The 22,868-nt window shown below is 38.9% G+C and overlaps 2 protein-coding genes across 8 annotated transcripts in view; one reads left to right on the top strand and one right to left on the bottom strand.

The window, feature by feature from the left end:
- The first annotated feature begins 1,166 nt into the window (after positions 1-1,166).
- KLHDC2 (kelch domain containing 2) lies at positions 1,167-12,063 on the top strand. Of its 5 annotated transcripts, none has more exons than XM_027569087.1 (14): positions 1,167-1,224; positions 4,287-4,366; positions 6,060-6,177; positions 8,013-8,128; positions 8,444-8,525; positions 8,684-8,767; positions 9,279-9,359; positions 9,435-9,493; positions 9,889-9,998; positions 10,367-10,439; positions 10,920-11,030; positions 11,303-11,390; positions 11,489-11,541; positions 11,754-12,063. In XM_027569087.1, the coding sequence occupies exons 2-14, from the start codon at positions 4,350-4,352 to the stop codon at positions 11,875-11,877; spliced, it is 1,116 nt and encodes a 371-aa protein (XP_027424888.1). In that variant the 5' UTR covers positions 1,167-1,224; positions 4,287-4,349; the 3' UTR covers positions 11,878-12,063. The 5 variants fall into 5 exon arrangements, with proteins under 5 accessions (XP_027424888.1, XP_027424886.1, XP_027424887.1 ...); XM_027569085.1 differs by lacking the exon at positions 1,167-1,224 and adding an exon at positions 1,231-1,704; XM_027569089.2 differs by lacking the exon at positions 1,167-1,224 and adding an exon at positions 1,990-2,265.
- Positions 12,064-12,852: 789 nt separating this feature from the next.
- NEMF (nuclear export mediator factor) overlaps positions 12,853-22,868 on the bottom strand; it is a 51,633-nt gene continuing 41,617 nt past the window's right edge. For 2 of the 3 annotated variants that reach the window (XM_027569081.2, XM_027569083.2), the window contains 13 exons: positions 22,419-22,477; positions 22,211-22,331; positions 20,834-21,113; positions 20,054-20,096; positions 19,857-19,906; positions 18,152-18,305; positions 16,909-16,986; positions 16,134-16,331; positions 14,814-14,849; positions 13,866-13,966; positions 13,728-13,771; positions 13,566-13,645; positions 12,853-13,318 (listed from right to left, as the gene is read on the bottom strand). In XM_027569081.2, the coding sequence (XP_027424882.2) occupies positions 13,241-13,318; positions 13,566-13,645; positions 13,728-13,771; positions 13,866-13,966; positions 14,814-14,849; positions 16,134-16,331; positions 16,909-16,986; positions 18,152-18,305; positions 19,857-19,906; positions 20,054-20,096; positions 20,834-21,113; positions 22,211-22,331; positions 22,419-22,477 (1,322 nt within the window). In that variant the 3' untranslated portion in view covers positions 12,853-13,240. The remainder of the gene's footprint in view (positions 13,319-13,565; positions 13,646-13,727; positions 13,772-13,865; positions 13,967-14,813; positions 14,850-16,133; positions 16,332-16,908; positions 16,987-18,151; positions 18,306-19,856; positions 19,907-20,053; positions 20,097-20,833; positions 21,114-22,210; positions 22,332-22,418; positions 22,478-22,868) is intronic. The other variant, XM_027569082.2, reaches the window with a different exon arrangement.

Here is a 22,868-nt window from a genome sequence, read left to right as displayed (position 1 = left end):
TTCCAAGGAACCAGCTTTTAGTTTTCTCTGCTTATTTCTTATTTTCAATTTCATTGATACAGCTCTAAATTTTTATTTTCTTCCACTTGGATTTAATTTGCTCTTCTTTGGTTTCCTATGATGGAAACTTAGATGATTGATTTTAGATCTTTCTTTTCTAATACATGTAATCACTGCTATAAATTTCCCTCTAAGCACTGCTTTCACCCATCCTACAAATTTTGATAAATTGTAAACATACGGGCAGTGACTAGGAAAGGAGTTTCAGGCTATGAAAGTTTGAGTCAGGAAAGCCTTTGTTATTGTTCCAAGTATTCCTTCCAAGTAGTGGCCGCAGCGTGAAGATGGGAGAAAAAACGGGATAATAAAACAGACTCCTCTCACCAAACGAATCCAAGTAAAGAGGCACCACTACACTGGGGATTTAAGATGTATTCTGGTCCAACCCTATTTTACAGGTGAGGAATCAAGCTTAGATTACAATAATTGTGAATTTTCTTGACCTAACTGAAATGTATCATATAAAATGTAAGACAAAACAGTAACCATGTGTGTCAACAGGATTTGCCATCCTCCCTTAAGGGCTGGGCGGTGATGGTTTCTGATGTACTTTTTGAGTACAATTTTCCAAACTGGGTGAAGGTTGCCTCACTAAGATCTCTGCTGAACCAGAAGAGCTCAGCGAGCGGAGGTGCCAGGAACCGCTCTGCGGGCATCGGGGTGGCGCGAAGTCGGGAGCCCGCAGCGCACCCGCGCGCGAGCAGGCGGGCCGCCAGCAGGCGGGAGGGCCAGGCGCCACGCCTCGTGGCCACAGGAAAACAGGGCATGGACTCCTCTCTTGGAGAGACTGAGACCAGAAACTTATTGAGCAATGTCACTACCCCTTTTCGGACCGTGAACCCTTTGAGAACATTCCTCAATCGCACGAGGAGAAGTTCTCCGTTTAAAAAAAATTTTTTTTTTCTTTTTTGCAAGAATGTGGCTACCATTCTTCGCATCCTTGCAGCGCCCGCGGTGAAAGGAGGCTCGGAGCGTGTTTGGGGCCCGGGCCGCCTGCGGGGCAGCGAGCGGCGGCGGCGGCGGCGGCGGCGGCGGCGGCGGGAGGACCCGGCGCTGGGGGCGCTGAGCGCAGGCCGCGCTTCCGGAGCCCGGCGGGCGGCGTCAGCGGAACGGGCGGTTCCGACCGCGGCGTAAACAAGGGCCGGCGGCGGCGGGCGGCGAGAGGTGAGCTGGAGGCGGGGCGGGCAGGCTGGAAGCTAGTCCTGGCCCCAAGTGGACCCCCCTTTCGGCCGTGCTGCCGGCGGGGGCCAGCCGCCGCCGCCCCCAGCCCGCGACCCCGCGGCGCAGCCCAGGCGGCGGAGAGGCTGTCCTCGCTGAGAAGGGCTGGGAGGGCGCGGGCGGCGAGCGGGCGGCCCGCGAGCGGCCTTCACGCCGTCCCTTTCGCCGCCGCCTTCTGCTCGCCTCTCGCCGCCGTGCATTTCTTCCTTTTCCTTTGTCTCTTCCCCCCTGGCGGGTGTGAGGATTGTTGGTGAACAAAAGTGCAGCCTCAAGATGGCTGATGGCAACGAGGATCTGCGGGCGGACGACTTGCCGGGGCCAGCCTACGAGGGCTATGAGTCCATGGAGCTCGCCTGCCCGGCCGAGCGCAGCGGCCACGTAGCGGTGGGCGACGGGCGCCACATGTTCGTCTGGGGCGGCTACAAGGTCAGTGGGCGGCCGGCCGCGGCGGGCGTCGCTCGGCCGGTCCCCGAGTGCGGGTCGGCGGGCAGGCCAGAGCGGCCGCCCAGGGCGCCCCCGCGACGCGACTCAGCCCGTCGGTGCATTTTCTCGCGAGCGGGGGGCTCCTCGCCAGTCCCCCAACCCGCCCCGACGCGCCTGGGTTGTTGTCACGCCAGCCCGCCGCTTGCAAAGCCCGCGCGCCCCCCCGCCTGCGGCGCCCCCGGCGGCCCTGGGCGCTGGTGGAAGTTGGAGCGTTATTCGGGGGAGGGCGCGTTGGGCGGCGCACGACTCCGAGACGTGTTTTATTTTTAAAAAGGTTGGGGGGTGGTGTAAGAGAGGTGACGTGTGATGTCACTCTTAACCGTTTATCGGGCCCGCTGGGGAGCACTTTACCCACCGGAGCCGGGGTCATTTGGCCCACGGATACCGTTGCCCGCTTATGGGGTAACCGAGGTGTAGGAAAACTCCCTGGAATTCCCGAAGGCCGCAGGAATCGCCTTGTTCAATCTTCCCGCCGGTTCAGGAGTCCTAGCTACACCTGTGCAGGTGGCCGTTACCGTGTTGTTTGAACACTGCAGGGCTGATTTCCTTTTGGTTTCAGCTGAGAAAGGGTTGACATTTTTCAGAAGAAACCCCTATTAAGAAAATTAACGGAAAAGGCTCCACCAGTAATGAGAAAAATCAACAGCAACAATTGTAACCACCAAGTCAGCTCTTTAACCCCTAATCGTAAGCAATGTGATTCGTTACCAGTTTAGAGTCATTTGCATTTCTTGCTACCTTTGGCTGGGGAATCCTCCCCAGTCTCCTCCTGAAGCCTTGTTCACCAGTTCTCCTGCCCTTTTGCTATCAGAGCTTCCCAGTAACACTCCACGTTCTAGAATTACCTCATTGCATTTGCAGGGGTGGCTCTGATCCATTCCTACCAAAAATACTCTTTTTAGTCTCTAAATTGATGTCCCCACCCCCATTTGCTTGAATCTGGTCCACTACACCCGTGTCTTGGGATGACTTATTTTGACTCTGGTAATAGGTTTTGGCCTCTGGCACAGTTGACCTGATCATAGCTGATGACTGTCCAAAAAGCAGATGGAATAAACTGCTGTGGCTGTCCTGATGAATTCATTTAGTTTAACCACAAGAGCATTTTTTTTTTTTTGGTGCCAGTCCTAATTAATCTGCAATGTTTTCCTCAGGGTCCAATGAATAGGTGTTTAGAGGAGGGTACTTGGTAGGAGAAAGGGGCAGGTATGTAGAGACACTTATTAAATGTAAATGATTCCATTGGAGAAGTTAACCTGTTAGTCACACTTTGGTCTAAACTAATTCATAATTCTGTTTGTGAAAGTCAGCAGCGTTGAGAGAATGGGACTTTACTCTGGGGAGTGGGGATGGGGGGAGGGTTGTCACGAAGATTTTTGATGGTGAGTTTTTGAGGGCCTGGATGCCTAGGACTTCGGCAGGAGGGAGGCATGATCAGTGAAGTAAGTGGGTGGTTCCAAAACAGGCTGTCCTCAGTATTTTGGCTAGAACCCTGAGAAGCCTTTGGAGATTGTTTTGAAGGCAATAAACCTTAGCTTCCTACACAATAGTCCGTTCTTTTTCGGGCGAGGCTGCTCACTCCGGGTCAGCCTGCTGTCTTGTTTCCAGCCTTCTCTTCATAAGTGGTGGAATAGAAAATATTTACATGGCCACCTCCTCTATCTCTGTATAATACTTAATATACAAGCTTATTCGACTCTGACACCCATTCTCCGTGAACTGCTATTGTTCACCGTTTGTTGACATTGTTCAAAAAGCGGCCAGGGGGGTTCAAAGGTTGGGGAGGTTGAGCCTCAATTGCAGTTGCAAATTCCCTTGAATCCTGGTTCCACTGTTACTTGCAAGTAACCTTGGGCAAATAACTTACCTCTCTCAAAAACCTGTTTTCTTGTAATAGCAACTGCTTTTTAGGGTTGTTGGGAGGATTAAATAAAGTAATCCATTGAAAGCGCTCAGCTAGTTCTGGCATACGGTAAGCTCATTCTGTTAAGAATCATTACCTGAAGGGAAATGGAGCAGAACAAGGAACTTAAAATTTTGCATATGGACTTAATTGCACATGTGCAGTTCTGCCCCCGCTATTTCTTGGTAGAGAATGGATGGAGGAAAGGAGATGGCTAGAAAAGGACATAGTGTGTTAGTGGGTCAGGCGCTTACACACTAGGTCTGTAATGTGGGAGCCATGGCACAGGTAACCGCTCCTGAAGTCATGCAGCTGAAAGTTGGAGCATGGTCTCTTCAGCATAAAGTGGCCTTGGAGATTTCCTGGAGATCTCTTAACTGCCTGCAGCATTGCAACTGCTGTGTCAAAAGCTTGAATTAAGGGTCGGTTGTCTAATAAGCATTATCTTGAGTATGTGGAACGGGGCAGGGAGGATTGTCCATCTGCTAGAACTGAATTGTAAGACCTCTTTAACTTCTTCATTAATTCTCGTTAGTATCTCAAGGTAGATATGAAAAAATATACAATAGTGCCTCTTTAGAATACCAATTGTTTTTTATATTTGCTATTTTTTTATTCTTAGAGTAATCAAGTCAGAGGATTATATGACTTTTATCTGCCTAGAGAAGAACTGTGGATCTACAACATGGAGACTGGAAGATGGTAACTGTGGATATTATGAAGGAGACTAAAAAGTTCAAATAAGATTGCAAATAAAAAGAAACCCTGGGGGTGTCTGGGTGGCTCAGTCAGTTAAGCGTCCAACTCTTGGTTTCGGCTCAGGTTATGATCTCAGGGTCGTGAGATCAGGCCCTAAGTTGGGCTCCATGTTCAGCAGGGAATCTGCTTGAAGATTCTCTCCCTCTCCCTGCCCCCCCACCCCGCGCTCTCTCTAAAATAAAATAAATCTTAAAAAACCTCTGTAAAGCTCATTCTATTAGAATAAAAATATTTTAAATGAAGATGCAAAGGTATGCTCTAAAAACAATGTTCTGCTAGTTCAGCTTAGATGCTAAGCTTAGATATTTTAGCAACTCTTCAGTAGTTCAGTAATTTGGTACTTTGATGACCTTTGAAGACACTTATATTCAAGGCTCTATAAAGTATCCTTGTAATATTAAAGAAGTAGAGGCTTCAGATCCTGGAATGGAAATATAGTAAAAGTTCTATATATATTTTTTCAAGATGTTATATCTCGTTATATGGTAAATGAGAAGAGGATTTCTAGATTGTATCTGCTAGAAATAAAGATGGTATTCTGAGCTCTAACATTAAAATTTCAGTGCCGATCCCTTTAAAATAGTGTTAACACCTAAATTTGCCTTCCGTACTACTGGGGATATTCTGAAAAGATCTTTTGCCAGTCTCATAACAGTGGTATTCAAAGAGTATGTTCTTGGCAGAATTAATATGGTTCTCAAAATGTTGGGTTAGCCATGTTTGGGGATTTATCAAGTAGTCTCCATGGTTTGCTTTGTAAGAAGTCTGTGCCCTTTACATATTTTGCACATTCTAGATCACAGAACTAGAAGAGTAGTGGTCCCGCCTGATTTAAGGTTTCAATTAAAAAGTCAACATTATTTCTGTACATAGCAAATCAGTGTTGATCTGAGCTGTTTGCTTTTTTCTTTTTTTTAGGGAACTGGAAATTTATAACAGTATTCCTTTAATAGGGGAATTCTACAAATTTTTTAAAACATTCAGCCCCATACAGGATTGTAAAAATAAGCCTACCAAAACTTAAAGCTTAGCATAACGTGATAAAGTGAGCAGAAGACCTTAACCTATTAATATTCTGAATCTTGGATTTCTTAGACTTTTTGATTCAGATCAGAATGTTTTAAGGCATGCAAAGCACTCAGAGGAGTGCTTGGCCTACAGTAAGTACTAACTGCCTATAATTTTACATGGGGTCTGAATCATCAGATTCATTTGAATGGCTAAAAGGTGACTGAATAAAACACACTTGTTGAATTAATCTGTCAGGAGTGGGATGAAGTTTTCCTCTGGGGTTCCTGGCTCACTTGAAACCAAAAACAAAATAGCCACTGGTTATGTCAATAAAGAGCAGTTTAGTTTGAGCCACACAAAATGGGGTGCTCTTAGGCTTACCCAACACGGAGACTTCCGAATTCTCACTGCCCATTCGGCAGCAGCTGGTACTGCCTGGAGAGCGGCTGAGGAGGAAAGAACTCCTTCTCTGGATTAGTTTTAGAGCTAGAAGAGACCCCAGGCGTTATCTAGCTGGCCAGCCTATTTTATTTTTTCCCTTTATTATGGGGATAGGAGAAAAGTGAATAACTTTTGCATTTCTTCCCATTTCTGAAACATTTACATTGTTTTTTTCTGCCCTCAGGAAAAAAATTAACACGGAAGGAGATGTTCCTCCTTCCATGTCAGGAAGCTGTGCTGTGTGTGTAGACAGGGTGCTCTACTTGTTTGGAGGACACCATTCAAGAGGCAATACAAATAAGGTTAGTGTTTCTCAGGATTATGGTTCAAGGCAATTTTACTCTTTTTCAGACAACTTCAGATTTCTAAGGTTAGCCCATACTTTTGTCCCAGTTTAAAAAATACGCATACGTGATAATGGTATGAATGTGCATTTTATTTTAGTATTTTTGTCTACCAGTCTACATTTATATAGGCCTTTGGTTGATAACTTATGTGCAGTAATTTCCTAAGTGGTTTTGCTTTGGGCTCTCTGCAGCTGCTTAGTCTCTTAGAACCCTGGGGTGTTAGATAAGTATTAGTAAACCAAATGAAAACAAGATGCAATCATGAGGGGCAGGGTAAAAATTAGCAGACCACCACTCAGCTATAAGGATAAATTAATACTGACAACGTTTTATATACTAACATTCCTATAATATGGCACTATAAGATACTGTTGTTTAGACTTTGTCGGTTTTTTTCCAAATAGGAAAAAGAGAACAGTTGTTGTCTCAAGCCAGTAAGACACAAATGTCAGAAAGGTGCGTATGATTTAGGGAGACTCATACATTTATTTAGCAACTTAGCACCTTGTGAGCACTTGGCTAGACTCCGGAGACACAGAGATGAAAGAGACAGTCCCCACCTCTAGGCACTCACATTCTAAAACAGACACACATAAGAAGTAGATGATTTCGGTAGCATATAAGGAGATACATAGAGCCTGGCTCATAGTATAATAGCTTAGTAAATATTGTTAAATCTGAAAAAGAATCCTTGACATTGTGTTTGGCAGGATGGAGGAACAGAATAAGGAAAGTCTTCACCCAAGAGGGTTGAATTGAATCATAATTGGAAGGGGTAGCCAAGATACAGATATCAAGAAGCAGAGGTATAAACAAATATGTCTCATTTATGGAAACGCCAAGTGGTTTGGTGTGGATGGAGCATATGGATGACAGAGTTTCAAACTGTACTCTTAGGCGCTCTAGGGATTTCTTTCACAGGCCTTGGGACACCTGGGGGATGAGCATACTGGTGTTGGGCAGGCTCCAGACCACCCCTCCCGACTCCCGTCTTAACAAGCGTAGCTCCTCTTAAGTTAGGCTTTGCTGAAGATTTTGTTTGAAGAAAGTGTTCTGTGCCTAGAAGATTTTGCAAGGCACTGCTGTGGGCTGTAGTGGAGCCATGTGTTTTTCGGGGCCAAGGCGGAGAAAGAGAACTTGGACACAACATGAAGCAGCTTGGGAAAGAAGCTGTGGCTTTAGGGCTGGACAGAAAAATGGGAGTAGTTAGTGTATCAAAGGGCTGGGGGTTGAGTATTTTAAGTTTGATCAGAACGAAGCTTAGGAGTCTTGAGAAGAAGAGATATATCTATATATATATGATCAGATTCATTCAAGTACCTGGATGGAAACCCTTTGAAAGAAAGACCAATACTTAACTGTAGCGGCTAAGGATAAATCTTAAACAACTAAGTAGGCCTGCAGACGTGTTTGTTAAATTCAATTTGAAGGTGAAATTGCTGAGTTGAATTTTTTTGGTAATACCATCTTCCTACCCATCAATTGGGTTAGTAGGATCTAAGTGCCTATGTAATAAGGCACAGAATAAAAATCCACACACTTCTATTCCTTCATCAAAAAAATGAGGCAATTGGGAAAAAAATGAGCTGAACAGGGTGCCTAGTGACTTAGGCAGTTTACATTCTGGGGTAAGTTCCTTATGTAGATTCAGACCAGTAACAGTCTGTAATCACACTTTTAGGAGAACTGAATTAAAGGACATTCCTATTGTTAAATCACAATAAAATTAAATGCCAAGGTGGAATTTCTTGCACATAACCAAATCTAATTGAAATCATTGCTTCTGACAGTTCTACATGCTGGATTCAAGGTCTACTGACAGAGTATTACAGTGGGAAAGGATTGATTGCCAAGGAATTCCTCCATCATCAAAGGACAAACTTGGTGTCTGGGTATATAAAAACAAGTGAGTTAGCAGCCCCGTAGGTTTGAGTTTTTATGTGCAAAGTGGTTTGCCATTGAAGTATCTTTAGACAATAACCATTCTAACCTTAGAACGTATCTTCTAGGGCCCACATGAGGGTTAAGTGAATCCATACATTAAAGTGCTTAACATAGCACCGAAGGCATAATTAGCCATAGTAGCCATTATTATGTGAATAAGTATTTTATATATTTAAGTGTGCCTTCTCAATTCGTAGCATGACAAAAGAAAAACTTCTAGTATCTTCCTAACCTGTGGATGTTTAAATTTTTAGTGTTTTGGTTTTTTATCAAACAGGTTGATATTTTTTGGAGGTTATGGATATTTACCTGAAGATAAAGTATTGGGAACTTTTGAATTTGATGAAACATCTTTTTGGGTAAGTTAGGTTTTCATATTTGTATGTGGCCTTCTTGGTATATTGAAATAATACATATTTGCTAGTCATATTATTTGGCCTTATTCATAAACCAGACAAAGCTATATAATTTTACAAACATTTGTAAAATAACTCAGATTCTTATTCATTTTCTGTAGAATTCAAGCCACCCAAGAGGATGGAATGATCATGTACATATTTTAGACACTGAAACATTTATCTGGAGTCAGCCTATCACTACTGTGAGTTACTGAAGAATAATGAATTATTAAAGCAAGGCTCCTTGGAGGAGAAAGGGAGTTGGGAGGTCATAAAAATGGACAGTTCATTCCTCTTTTTCTGGAGAGAGAAGTTCCATTGCTTTCATTATTCTCCAAGGAGTCTATACCTCAGAATAGTTTAGTGAATACATAGACTAACCCAGCATCCATTACTAATAGAGATTAAGTGGTATTGTCTGTAACTAAATGACCTAGCACTAGACTGTAGTTTAAGTTACTCAAATACTAGATTTTTTCCTCTGACACAGGTGTCATAAAATGTGCTACCTTTTATTTTGCAAAAGATAAAAATAAGACAAGTGCGTTCGGTAACACATCTCAAATATAAAATTACAGTTCGCAGTTTTAGTGTTGCTGTTGAATAGACATCTGCACATTTGCTTAAAAGCTCAGGTGTCTTGCACATCCTCATCACATATCTGGAGAAGACTCTGGTATTTATTTTTAAAAATTGCTTTTATGACTTTTATAGGGTAAAGCACCTTCACCTCGTGCTGCCCACGCCTGTGCAACTGTTGGAAACAAAGGCTTTGTGTTTGGAGGCAGATATCGAGTAAGTGTAGGAAGAGTTTCAATGACTTGCTTTTGAGTCATTCAAAACGGTAATTACTTAATTGTCCTTTTTCAGGATGCTAGAATGAATGATCTTCACTATCTTAATCTGGACACATGGGAGTGGAATGAATTGTATGTATCACTTTAGATAATTATTTTTAAAACATTTTACTTTTTTATTCTGTTATCAGTATATAATGTACTTGCTTCAGTTTTCTATAACTGAGTATTTAAATAAACATGACTAGATCCTTAAAGGATTTTTTTTTAATTTCCTGTTCCTGTAACTGTACCTGGCACAGCAGCGTATGCTCAGTGTTTGCTGAAAAGCAAAGGCCTGAAGTTGGCTCTACCTTCTAAGAACATGGTTAATTCTAAAGCATGTAGCTATTAATACCAAGAAGTTTTTTAAATTTAAAGTCTTTTTTCATAATTCTATATAAACTTTAAAACTTCTTCAGTATTTCTGTGTATTAAATAGTAGCTGCTTTTCAACACAGATACTGTAACTTAGCTGCTGTTTTCAGAATTCCACAAGGCATATGCCCAGTTGGCCGATCTTGGCACTCACTAACACCAGTTTCTTCAGACCATCTCTTTCTCTTCGGAGGATTTACCACTGATAAACAGCCGCTAAGTAAGTCTTTTAAAAATATAAGAAATCATATCATTCATATGTGATCTATAAATAGCTGGAAAAAAAATCAGTCTATTTTAGATATATCAGAGGGCTCTAGGGTTGGTTGGAAGATATGCTATTAATTTTGATTCCATAACAAACCTGTAATTGTTTTTATACTAGGACTTCCATCGATTCTGTCTAGTGAAACACTTAAAAGCCCCACTGAAGGGTTGTAACAGACGAAGGGCTAAAAAAAGGATATATACTTCCTGTTTGTACTCACAATCTGATTTATTATCTTTCTTGTTAAAGCTGTGCCCTTTATCAGTGTCCTATAGACAAAATAATATACTTCATGGCTGTTTTTTCTTTGCTTCAACCAGGTGATGCCTGGACTTACTGCATCAGTAAAAATGAATGGATACAGTTTAATCATCCCTATACTGAAAAACCAAGGTATTTAGTTAATAGTATACTATTTAAAAAATAATTCTTGTACTGAATAATTGAGGTCCATAAAGATGTACAAGATTGTTAATGAGAGAGGAAATTGTGGCTGCATTAAATCCCTTTCTTACTATAAAAACCCTAGCACTCAATAAGGTTTCACATTGTACCTCTTGAAAGAAAACCAATGTTATCCTAGTATCGAATGCTTTCTTTTCTGTCACTGTGGCATAAAAAAACAGCTGGACTTTGAATTTCAAAACCTAGAAGAATGCATATAGGGAAAACAATCAAGAACTTTCTATCAGATTTGCAGTAGCCCTATAGAACAAATGCTAAATCAAATCCCCCAAAAAGAACTGTCATGATATAGTCACAACTGGTATTCAATCACATTTAAGTAGGTCAGCCTGCATTTTTCCCCGAAGCCTCTAACTTAAGTACACTTATGCACAAAGGCTTCATTTGGCACAAATATTCTTTCCATAGAATTACCAGGCCTGATACTCTGCGTATCTCAGGCAGATCCAACATCCAGGTCGACTGGCCCTGCCATGAAAAGAAGAAGATCAAGAGGGCATATACCACATCTCCCATAAGGTTTTTATTGCTAACAAAGACCTAGAGAACAGATCATTCAGTTCAAACCCTTCATTGCATAAATTAGGACTGGACCAGAGAGAGAAATGATAACCAGATAAAACAGACACTGATTTTTTTCTAGTGTTTGCTACTTAAGATAATTCCTTCTCAACATGTTTCTGGTCTGTACTAAAGATCTCTAGTCTTTATTTCATCATTCTGTTCTGTAGTATAAATTGTCACTTTGGTGTTTGGGTAGCTTCAAACTCAAGCTTTTGTCTTAAATATAGATTATGGCATACAGCTTGTGCCAGTGACGAAGGAGAAGTAATTGTGTTTGGTGGGTGCGCCAATAACCTCCTTGTCCATCACAGAGCTGTAAGTATACTACCCTAGTTAAAGGACACTTCATAATATTTCTGAAACTTACTTGTGGAATACTTACTTTTGAATGTGTTTTCGTTTCTATTTTTCAGGCACACAGTAATGAAATACTTATATTTTCAGTTCAACCAAAATCTCTTGTAAGGTAACTTTTTACTAAGTACTTCATTTTAAATTAATGCTCTTGAAAAACCAGGTTTATAGATAACTTAAGGGCAATAACAAGCCTTCAATGATAGAACTAACCAGTTCGTATGAAAATCTTTAAAGTCTTTTTTTGGGGGGGGGTTATAAGTCTTCAAATTAATGTACTTCCAAATAGTAAAGCAAAACTATTTTTCTCTTATCCATTTTCAGGCTAAGCTTAGAAGCAGTCATTTGCTTTAAAGAAATGTTAGCCAACTCGTGGAACTGCCTTCCAAAACACTTACTTCACAGTGTTAATCAGAGGTTTGGTAGTAACAACACTTCTGGATCTTAAGGCTTCATAGATAATGCCTCTGATCACCTTGCATGGACAGCAATTCTGTAAACATCAGAGAGTGGCGTCGTTTGTACAATTATATGCATTGTTGTAGTTTGCAGCTTTTTGGTTTTAATGTGCATGTGAATGGCCTAGAGAACCTATTTTTGTGTCTAAAGTTTACAATAAATGTATTTAACACCAGTAACTGTCTTCATTAATACTTGGGCTTTTTACCCCAAGGAATGGTTATTACATTTCCTTTTTATTAACTTTAGGATATATAGCTGTAGAAACATTATGCTAATTATTATCACTATCAAAATGGTGATGTTATTTTTTTAAATTAATATTTTAGGGTTTTTTTAATGGCAAGAGTAGTGTTTTATTTACAACACTAGGCCATATAATTACAAAAGTTTTTTTTTTTTACATTAATTTCACATGGAAAAATATTCTCAATAGGACTAAGCTGGTTAAACAAATTTTGGAAGGACCAACAGCTATTCAGTACTTTGACCTTATTAATGCTCTGGTATGGGGCGGGGCAAGTGGTCTCATTGACTGTAGGTAGCTATCGTCTAATCATTTAATAAGTAACAGTGTTTTAGCTCATAAAAAAATTCCTCGTTCTGTTAGGAGACAGAAGAGGATGAACTGGGTCAGGAGTCTTTAGTGATAAGCCTAAAAGTGCACTTATGATATCAGAGGTTAAGATACTCTGTAACATGCTGATGATAATTACTAGAGGTAGAAAATAAAATGGTAGAAACAAGAAATCAGGATGAAAAGTGAAGTTGTGTAAATGCATGGAAATGATCAATACCAATTTTTTCTAGGTGTTATTTCTTAGGCTGAATGATGTGTATTTTAAATCTGGTCTAATAGATTTTTTGACAAGTAAAGGCAGAAGGTTTTCAAGACTTAATCCTAAATGTTGAACACCCCCGACCCCCACCATGCCACCAGAAAAAAACAAAAAAAAACCCCTTGTGATTGACCTGTAATAGATATATTAGATGTTATATACAGTAGACTACCAAGTCAATAGTCTAAGCAACTGAGCCACTTCACTGTTCAACTTCTTTACAACATGAAATGAAAACTTAGTATTAACCTCCCAAATTTCAAGAAAACATAGAATAACTACAGATGTATACAATTATTAGCATTTAACTGTCCACAAATATTTTAGGAAGTCCTATCATAGTGTTTCCTCTCTAAAAAACTGGAAAAAAAACAAGTCCTTTTGGCGAATATAGCAAGGCAATGTTCAGTTCATTTTTAAATGCGGAAGTCTGGTTACATGGTGTTTTCATCTATGAACTTCCAAAAGGCTATAAAATTGGCTCTTCTCAAATATTTTAGGATTTCATTTCAGCTATTTCCTTTTTACATTCAGAAGATTGGGTGCAGACACTTTGACTTTGCCAGGAATGTTTCTTGATAAATCCGTGTCCTAAAAAAAGAGAATTGCTGAATATCTTCACATTCTATATGGTGGTCATGTTTCTTTTATGACAATTATGTGTCCTCTGCTGTCAAAGGCATTTCCAAAATCTTCAACTGGAATGATTTTAGACATTTTCTACCAAAACAATAGCTGCAGCTTGCATCTACTGAATAAAGAACTGAAAGTAAAAAATTGTAACTGCTAACATTTTTAACTACACCACTATCTCCAGACTTCAGGAGGAATACTTTACCTTTACACTGCGAAACAAGTCTTTTTCTCTTGCTGTTGCTTCTTTGGAATGCATGAAACTATTCAAGGCTGTTTTTGCCGCTGTGAATAGAAAATAGAAGAATCTACTTCTGTTCAATGAAGAAATGTTCAAAATCATAATTCAAGAAAATTTTTTAAATACCTTTTCCCTTTTTCTGAACTCCAGGAGTAAGTTTCACTTTGTATCTTTAAAAAGGAATTGCGTGTGTTACTGAACAGAGATTACAAAACCATTCATAAGTCACTATTGTGTCAGCAGTTTTAACTATAGATGACTTACTTATAGTTTGTCATGGTGGTGTAAGGGGCACATATTGGAATGGCAAACAGTAATACATCTTCAGGATGTGGCTGCCCGGTCAAAGAGTCAAAGAGATTTTCCTAAAAAGGGAAAACAAAAACAATTATAAAATTCTTACCAGTCCTAAAAAAAGTCTAATATCTCAATATATTTTTATTTTTTTCCGACAGACCTATAGTCCTAAGCTCTGCTTTCTATTTCTAGTTCCAAAGAGTTTAAGACCAATGGTGTTTATATTCTTTACTACTAAAATTTTTGTATAGCATAATGAGAAATGAGAACAATGATTTTCAAAAATAATACTTGTAAATACATTTAAGGGAGAAAAAACTTGTTGGATGTTATTGGCAGAAAACTACTATGGATTAAAATGATGCATAATAATGACCACAGATTTAAATCCATTGCCTGGAAACAGGACTGATACTTTGGCTGGACCAGCAGTTTTTGACTAGGGGGATTTTCTAGTGGCCCCACCCTGGCCCACCCCAGACATTTTGCCTGTTCTTAAGGAAAATCTTACGGGCTTCTCAGAGTTGCCCTTTGGTGGGCTGCCTACAATATAAGCCATATATTTATTTAGCAACATGAATAAAACTTGGACAAGATGCTTGGTGAAGTGTTTATTTACTATGTGCCATCGGACTTTTCTAAAATGCTTTATGTATATTCTCCAAACAACACTCTCCTGGTAGGGACCAATCATCCCCACTCTCCAGATGAGGAAACAGAAACACAAAAGATAATGCTTCGAAGTTGCAGTTACACGTAGCAAAGTTGGGATTCAAAGCAGAATGTTGGACTCTAGAGCCTATAATCTTGTCTTAGCCTTAGGAAGTTTTAATTATTAGAAACTGTATATCAAATATTCTGGGAACCAGACTGTAGTCAGAGTGCTACACTAGGGACCCCAACACAAAATCATACCTCATTACCCTGTTGTTGATCCAGATCTTGCTCTTCCTGCTCCAAACAAAATTTTAAAAGTCAGCTATAACTTAAATTGAAATTTCCCATGATTAAAAACTATGAGGAGAAAAAAAACAATAATATAACAAGACTGTCACATCTAAACAACAGATTATGGACCCCAAGACTGTGTTCTTCAGTGTCCCAAAACTCAATTAATTTTGCATCTCCCATTTTAGAGAGCAATGCCATTGAAAGAGAAAAAGCACTGTTTTCCAAAGTTAAAAAAAAAACTCACATGGAGTGCATGCTAAAACAGTGAAATTAAATGTAAAATGACAATCTTCAATGTAAAATGGTAATTTAAAATGACAACTAAATTCGGTATGTTTGCCAAAGGAAAATAGAGAATCCTGGTGAACAGAACTTTTATTATTTAGTCTCCGTTCAATAGTTCTAGGATAAATTTTTCACATATTAAGGTAAACTTACTTTTGTTTGCTCTTCTTAGATTATTTCCAAATAGATTTTTTATGTATAATTCATAACACCTCAATATTTATGAGTCTCTGGTTTATAGAATTACAGATATGGGAACAGTATAAAAATTTGAGGATCAAAATGGGTTGTCATATTATAAAACAGTAACAATGTTCAGGGAAAGAAGAAAACAGTAACACATTGAGAATCCCTGTAAGCATTACCTACACTGAACAGAGCTCACGATTCTAACCAAAGCTTTAACAGCTATAAATACAAATACCAGTGAAGCCAAATTTTTTCCAGTTTTATAAAGTAATAAATCCTTTGCTCAGGATTTCAAGAAGATATACTTAAAGCTGGGCTTGTATTCAGCTGATAGAATAATTAGGCAACCGTCTTAACTGGATAAATGTTCACTTCTTGCTGGTTTTTCAACCAGGGCACTTGGCACTTGAGCTGCACAGGCACTGTAAACATGTAAGATAATACAGCATATATTCCTATAGAAAAATCTAGAGAAGTGCAAATTTACTTTCTACTCATCTTCAAGACAATCCGAATTATTTGTCTTATTGTAACTAAGTTCCCACATTAGAATCAGATAAAGCCTCTCCATAAAATTATTTTCTAAAGGCTTGTAAAAAAACTTTTTATCACGGACACGACCATTTTTACACTTATATCCTGGAAATTTAGTCTTTTAGGTTGTATTTCTAAGATGACCTTCCATTAAGAATAAGATTACCACTTGTCCTGGTTTTAGCACTTATGTAAGCCTTGGGTCCTGGGAACCCTGAGGAGGTTAGTGACCTTAAATGAAGTGAAAGCCCACATACATATGTGTGGTAGCCCTACCTTGTCGTCATGTGGATCATCTACAGCCAAGTCTTGTAACTCATGAGTTACAACCTCAAGGGAGGGAGTTTCTTTCTTTATGCTATCTGAAGCCCTTGGTCCACCTCTAGGTTTCTGGGGCTGTTTCTTCACAGGTTCATCCTTTGTTTTTCCTTTCTTCCCCTTCTTCCCTTTTTCTTCTTTGTTTGAACCTGCAGACTTTAATTCATAGAGGTAAAATAATGTCAGCTCTCTCTAACAAAAAAATCTTAAAAAGGGGCTGCACCTGGGTGGCTCAGTTGGTTAAGCGTTCGGCTCAGGTCATGATCCTAGGGTCCTGGGATAAAGTCCCGCATCGGGCTCCCTACTCAGCGGGAAGCTTGCCTCTCCCTCTGCCTGCCATTCCCCCTGCTTGCGTGTGCGCACTAACAAATAAAAAATCTTAAAAAAAAAGTGTCGGTATGTTCAATATTGTCAATATTTTAACAAAATGTATTGAATCCTAGCATAGGATAGGTAGTGGTCTGGATGCCCCTTAAAAAGCAAAAGAAGAGGGCGCCTGGGTGGCTCAGTTGGTTAAGCATCTGCCTTCGGCTCAGGTCATGACCCCAGGGTCCTGGGATCAAGCCCCACATCGGGCTCCCTGTTCAGCGGGAAGTCTGCTTGTGCCTCTCCCTCTCCCTCTGCTTGCCGCTCCCCTGGCTTGCACACACACGCTCACATGCTCTCTCTCTCACTGTCAAATAAATAAAATCTAAAAACAAAAAAAGAGAAAATGGTTTTGGATGTTACTTACCCCCAGCAATTTCATGATGAGTTCACGTTCTTCTTCATCTTGGTCTTTGTACTTTTCCTTCATTTTTTTCATTTTACTCTACAAAATCAAAAGACTTTAGTTGGAAAAATTCAGCAGTTAAAAAATGTCAACAAATGTTTGTAAAGAAAAGGTGCTTTTATTCTGTCAAAAATTCTGAGAAGGTACCATTATAATAAACAATATGGAGGCTAAAATGATGGATAAACCATAGTCTTTAGCCTTAAAGAATTTACCACCTAGTAGGAAAAGAAGACACATGTAAAAGTAAAGAGAAATTAATGCAACATATTCTAAATGCAAACATTATTTCTAAGGTAATTCAGAGATAGATTTCTTTCAGCTTAAGCAAGAACTGTGGGGAAGAAATAAAGTACAACTTGAAGGTCTTAAAAGAAGTGAATTTTATAGGAAAAGCAGGAGTATAAGAAAAAGACAGGACAGTATAGTATAGTAATAACAAGTCCTTGCATTTGGTTGGAGGCAGGATCTACATATAGAGAAAGAACGGGAAACAAGGCAGCAGAAGCTAAGCTGGATAAAGGCTTTCTTAAGACTGAATTTTTTTTTTTTTAAAGATTTTATTTGACAGACAGTGAGAGAGGGAACACAAGCAGGGGGAGTGGGAGACGGAGAAGCAGGCTTCCTGCTGAGCAGGGAGCCCAATGTGGGGCTCGATCACAGGACCCTGGGATCATGACCTGAGCCGAAGGCAGACGCTTAACGACTGAGCCACCCAGGCGCCCCAAGACTGAATTTTCTTAACTGGTGATTGTTTTATGTGGGCTACATATCCAAATTACCTAGTAATTTTTTAAAACTATAGACCTCTAGGCCTCACCTAGATTTTTGTCCTTATCTTAGCTGGGGCCCAAATAAATTTATAAATTTTTGAAGATTTCTTTAAATGGCACAAAGAACTACCTATAAAAGGTTGATAATTCACACTTCTAAAAGTCTATACTTCTAATTCCTCTTCTACATAAGATAAGAGCGTCTATCTAGATGATGTTAAAGGGACACAGAACAGTGATCTCTATGTGATCTCTATGTTCCCTAAATCTTATCTCTTTTAACTATTTTCATTAAAAGGAAGTCACATAGGATTATTTTTTTGCCTACATCTTTTGTTTCACTTAAACTTTAAAAAGGTAAGCAGCAGCTCACAACTCCTTTATGGCCCACAGAGGATGCACTCTAGCAGCTCGGCCCGAGGCTGTATTACCTTCTGGCCTCGTTTCATTGGCTGCACGGCCGGGGCACGTTTGCTTGCGTCTGCATGAGTTTCAATGTGTAGAGTATTTTCTTTTTCTTTGTCCTTTACCTCGATCACTTCTAAATCCCCTGAGTCACTTGGAAGCTTTTTCTTCTTCATTTCCCTAAATAGAAATGAAATGGGAACATCTAATTCTTAGTGCCCTAAAATACTACAGGGGACAGGGAACATGTACAATATATAAACGATCAAGGCTTCTGCTTAACTTCAAAACCACCAGGCTACAGTATAAAAGCAGCGCCCATCAGCATATAGGAAAAAACTGAAAACTTTTCTCTCATGGATTTATCATTCTTTCTGTCATCCAGGCTTCACATACTGTCACCCTTGACTTATCCTTACTCAGTAGCCTCAACATCTTGATGGCCAGGCACTGGGATTTGTAGTCTGTGTATCAGCATGGCCTTGGCAGATCCTCAGGTATTCAATAAAATATGGTGATAGGTTAGCTAAATAAATAAATGGATAAAGATATACAGAGAAGGGGAAAGGGGAAATCTTATTACTGTGGTATTTTTGATGTGCAATCTCTTCTATTCCCACTGCAGGTCCTCGTCACTTCCTACCCAGACCTTTCTCCAGCATTTCCCCCATAAACTGTTCTACATGAACTTCTAGATTAATCTTCCTTGTTTACCTATCTCACATTCCCATTTAATATCTTCCAAAAGTGCTCCTCACATCACTTCCAGGATTAAGTCTGAAAGCTTATCATTCTAATCAGTTCTCCACTTTTGATCCAAGTTCACTTTGCCAATCTTACCATCTACCAGTTCACAAATGTGAACTTTTGCCCCTTTCACCTCAGTCTACTTATCATTTCCCCAAAGCACTATGCATATTACTTCCAAATCCCTGCCTGCTTTGTTCATGCTAATTCTCCTTGGAATCTTTGACCTTCTTATCTTCATTTACCTAGTCCTGATAGATTTTCAAGGTATACTTCTAATGGCATTCTCAACACACCTGGCCTCACAGCAATTTCTTACTCCTGGACTACTATATCCCTCCGTATGGCTCTTTCCTGAATCCAGGACTCAAAAACTCCTTAAAGACACAAACTTTCTTATTTTTTACCTCTTTGTATACTCAGTATCTAGCATAATGCTGTGTCCTCAGAGAGTATGCTGAAACTGTTTAATGACCATCTTTCTCAAACAAAAGGGTTTATTATCCATTCCACTCTAGAGTCTCTTCCTGGACTGCTTTACTAGCTTTATAAAGCCTTTTTTTACCCTATAGTGATTATCTCAATTGTCCCTTTCCTTCTGCCTTTCTGTTTGCCTCCTGAGACCTTCTATGTTAAAGAAAAAAATCTTCTCTATTAAATGAAACTTTCCTAATCATTTTCAAGTATTCCTGTTTATTCCTGCCAATATTATCCTAGAACCAGCCTATTTAATGCACAGATTTATGTAACAAAGGTCTGTCTCATGTTACTTGATCTATCTCACTGACTGTGGTGACAGATTAGGGGCCTAAAACAAAAAAAACCTGTATAGAGCTCATTAAGAACTAAACAAGGCTTATGCCAAATCTTGTTAATTTTAATAAGGGAGGTCTTTAGAACCTCCAAGTCATCTGTTGTAACTGAATCATCGGTAATCAAAAAAAATTTACATGCTTTCCAGTTAGATAACACAAATATGTTTACCTTCTTTCCTTGGCTGACAAATGTCTCCGGCTCTGTAATTTACTGTCACTCTATTAAAATTAAAACAAAAAAAAAACACAAGCAAATACAAACAATAACATCACTACTATTAATTTTCCAGAAAGTAAAATTAAAAGTAGAAAATGATTCAATGAGAAAGACATGGTGTTCTTCACAAAACTTTGAAAATAGCTTACCATATTAGAAGATTCCTCTTTTGAAGCCAATTTCTGGAGGGACCTATGAAAATAAACAGAAAGAGGCATCCACTAGCCTGTAAGAGGCATTCATTTACAAAGTCCGCAAACATTCCCATATCATAGCCTTAATGACTGGCAATCTACAAATTTTCACGTTGATAAAATTTTTAAAAATCATATTGCTCATCTCACACTTTTAAATATATTCTTAAATAGCAGACATGTATTGAACACTTACTATGTGCCAGGCACTGCCAGATGCTTTACATACATACAATCTTCACCAAAACCCTATGGGGGTTGGTAATACTCCATTTTCACAGAGAAATAAACTGAAACTCAGACATAGAGTAACTTGCCCAGGGACATACCCTAAGACTCAATTCTGGCTTGACTCCTAAGCTGTTCTTAACTATTCTAGTGATAAAGCTTTTAAAACCATGATATCGTTTACTTGGTGATCTACCGGTAAGGCTTTAAATAAAGATTAAAATGCTTAAATTTTTTTAATGGAATTGCCTCTCTTACATTATTAGCATTTATACTCATACACTTGTTTCTATTCTGACCTACTTTGGCCACTTTTATGTTTACTATATTCTTCTACCCTTGATCCTGGAAATTTCTTTAGAGAAATCTACCCCACCCCCCAAATAGTGAACAGGTAATAAGACTGTAGACAATGGAGGGTAAACATACTACAGTCAACCTTGGTATTATTTTAGAAGGATTAACTCTTCCACCATTGCCAGCTATAAAACAATCATTTTTAATTACCTCTGGGATTGAAGGTGGGACAAGTCAATGGTAGTATCAGGATAATTTAATGTCTCTTCCCCTTCATCCTTCATTTCACCAACAGGTTCCTGATCTTTTACTACATCTTCAGATTCTCCTTCATCTTCAGAGCTTTCTTCCTGAAGTAGTTCATCAGTTAGCTCATCCCCACCACTCTGAATAGTGACATCCTCTTGGTCAACCTGAGTCATGAGTTCCATTTCCACAGGAGTTTCGTGTGATTCCTCTTTATCTTCTTCACTGCTACTCTCACCTCCATCTGTAGATATCATAAGCTAAGTCAGAGTGATACCACCATAACAAAGCTAGATGATTACCTCGAAAACTTCAAAAAAGCATTCTGTTGATTCCATTTCTCCAAAAGATCACCAAAAAAAAAAAAAAAAGCCCGAACATCCCCAAAGGGTACTCAGACAAAAGGATACTCTTGTATCATGAACTGGCTGGAATAAATGCTCTCCAAGATACTATATAAATTTCTTGGAATTGCAACCATTTCTACAATGAAAACTCTAACTTGTCTTGGTTAGCTATTTCCAGAAAGGAGGACAAGAGAAGTAATTCCATAAATTCTGCAGCTGTTATTGTAACTTGCACATGAGAAGTGAAATGAGACAAGTAATATAACTGGCACACAGAAGGTATTCACACTTTCTCAAAAGAAACACTGTTTAGTAGTAATAATATTACTATTATAATATTTTAATATAATATAATATTTTTAATTCCATTAAAAATGTAAATACAGAATTTTGTATAGTATCAGGAACATCGTGAAAATTTAAAAAATCTTGTAATGCCAACAGTAGTCATAAATGAAACAATGCACTATTAGTCCTAAAAAGGAATGACCCTAGGAGAATAACTGTAAAAATAATATAGAGGGCATACTTTCCCTAGTTCTTTTAGGTAGGTGGGTAAATTTATTTCAGCAACCACAGTTGCTCTCCACTTGAAGCAAGTGTATTATTAAATCAAGCCAAATTCTCATGTGAGAAATTACACTTGTTATGCACTCATCTTTGTATCACTTCTAATTCTTAAATCCAAAAGTAAATGCTCATTTGTAAATACCTGAGTCTATCTCTGCTAAACACATTTGTGTCTGACCCATTAAATATTAAAGTTTCACTATATATGTTTATATAGTATATTAGTTACAGATCCAATTAAACACTTTATAATTCACTAAAACAAGTATATTTAATACTGCCAAAAACAAAATTCAGTAAAACTGAATAACAAGTGTTTTGAAATTTCAATTATCCTAAAGTAGATATGATCTTCTAAGAATCTAGAAGATAAACTAGGCAATAGGGAACACTATAAGCTATTTTATTAAAATCTGTAAACTACCTAGTTGATCCATTTCTTCCGATATGAGTTCACTTGCACAACTCGCCAGTGTTTCCATGTCTTCATCCTGCACTCTGACTTTTCGTTCACCCCGATGTCTCCAAACACAAGACTCATCTACCTATGGAAACAGTTCTTTTTCACTGACAGAACTTTAGTTAAGATTCATGAAACTCAGAAAAAAAATAACAAAGAAGCTGAAGAATACCTTAAAGAGGAAACTAAACCCCATCATTAGATATGAGGGAGGAAGGAAATTCTTTTTTCCTATAAAAGACAATAAGCATAAATGTTAAAAAAATCCCTTTTTTTCCATTTCATGCTTGCAAATTATCTGACACTGGTGGTGACACTTATTTTGTCTTTTTTCTGTCATGAAGGAACATTTCCCATTCACAGAATGTGGCATTATGTATAGGAACAGGAATTAAGAAAGAAAAAATACAAATACTTGCTCTCATCTTTGAGTTAGTCAAGCCCTGAATAATCTATTTTTAGAAAAAAGGTCATGCTATACATTCTTACCCTTATAACTTTATGTGAAAGCACATTCTCATCAAGAAAAATACATATGGAGATGACAGGACAAATGCTAAATTTGCCACAGCAGCACAAAATATCCCTTATTTCATAACAGATTTCATACATGAAATCAGAA

The sequence above is a fragment of the Zalophus californianus genome, chromosome 6 (genome assembly GCF_009762305.2).
Source record: "Zalophus californianus isolate mZalCal1 chromosome 6, mZalCal1.pri.v2, whole genome shotgun sequence".
NCBI classification, from domain to species: Eukaryota; Metazoa; Chordata; class Mammalia; order Carnivora; family Otariidae; genus Zalophus; species Zalophus californianus.
Note: the sequence above shows the minus strand (reverse complement) of the source record. Positions and strands in the feature narration are given on the sequence as shown.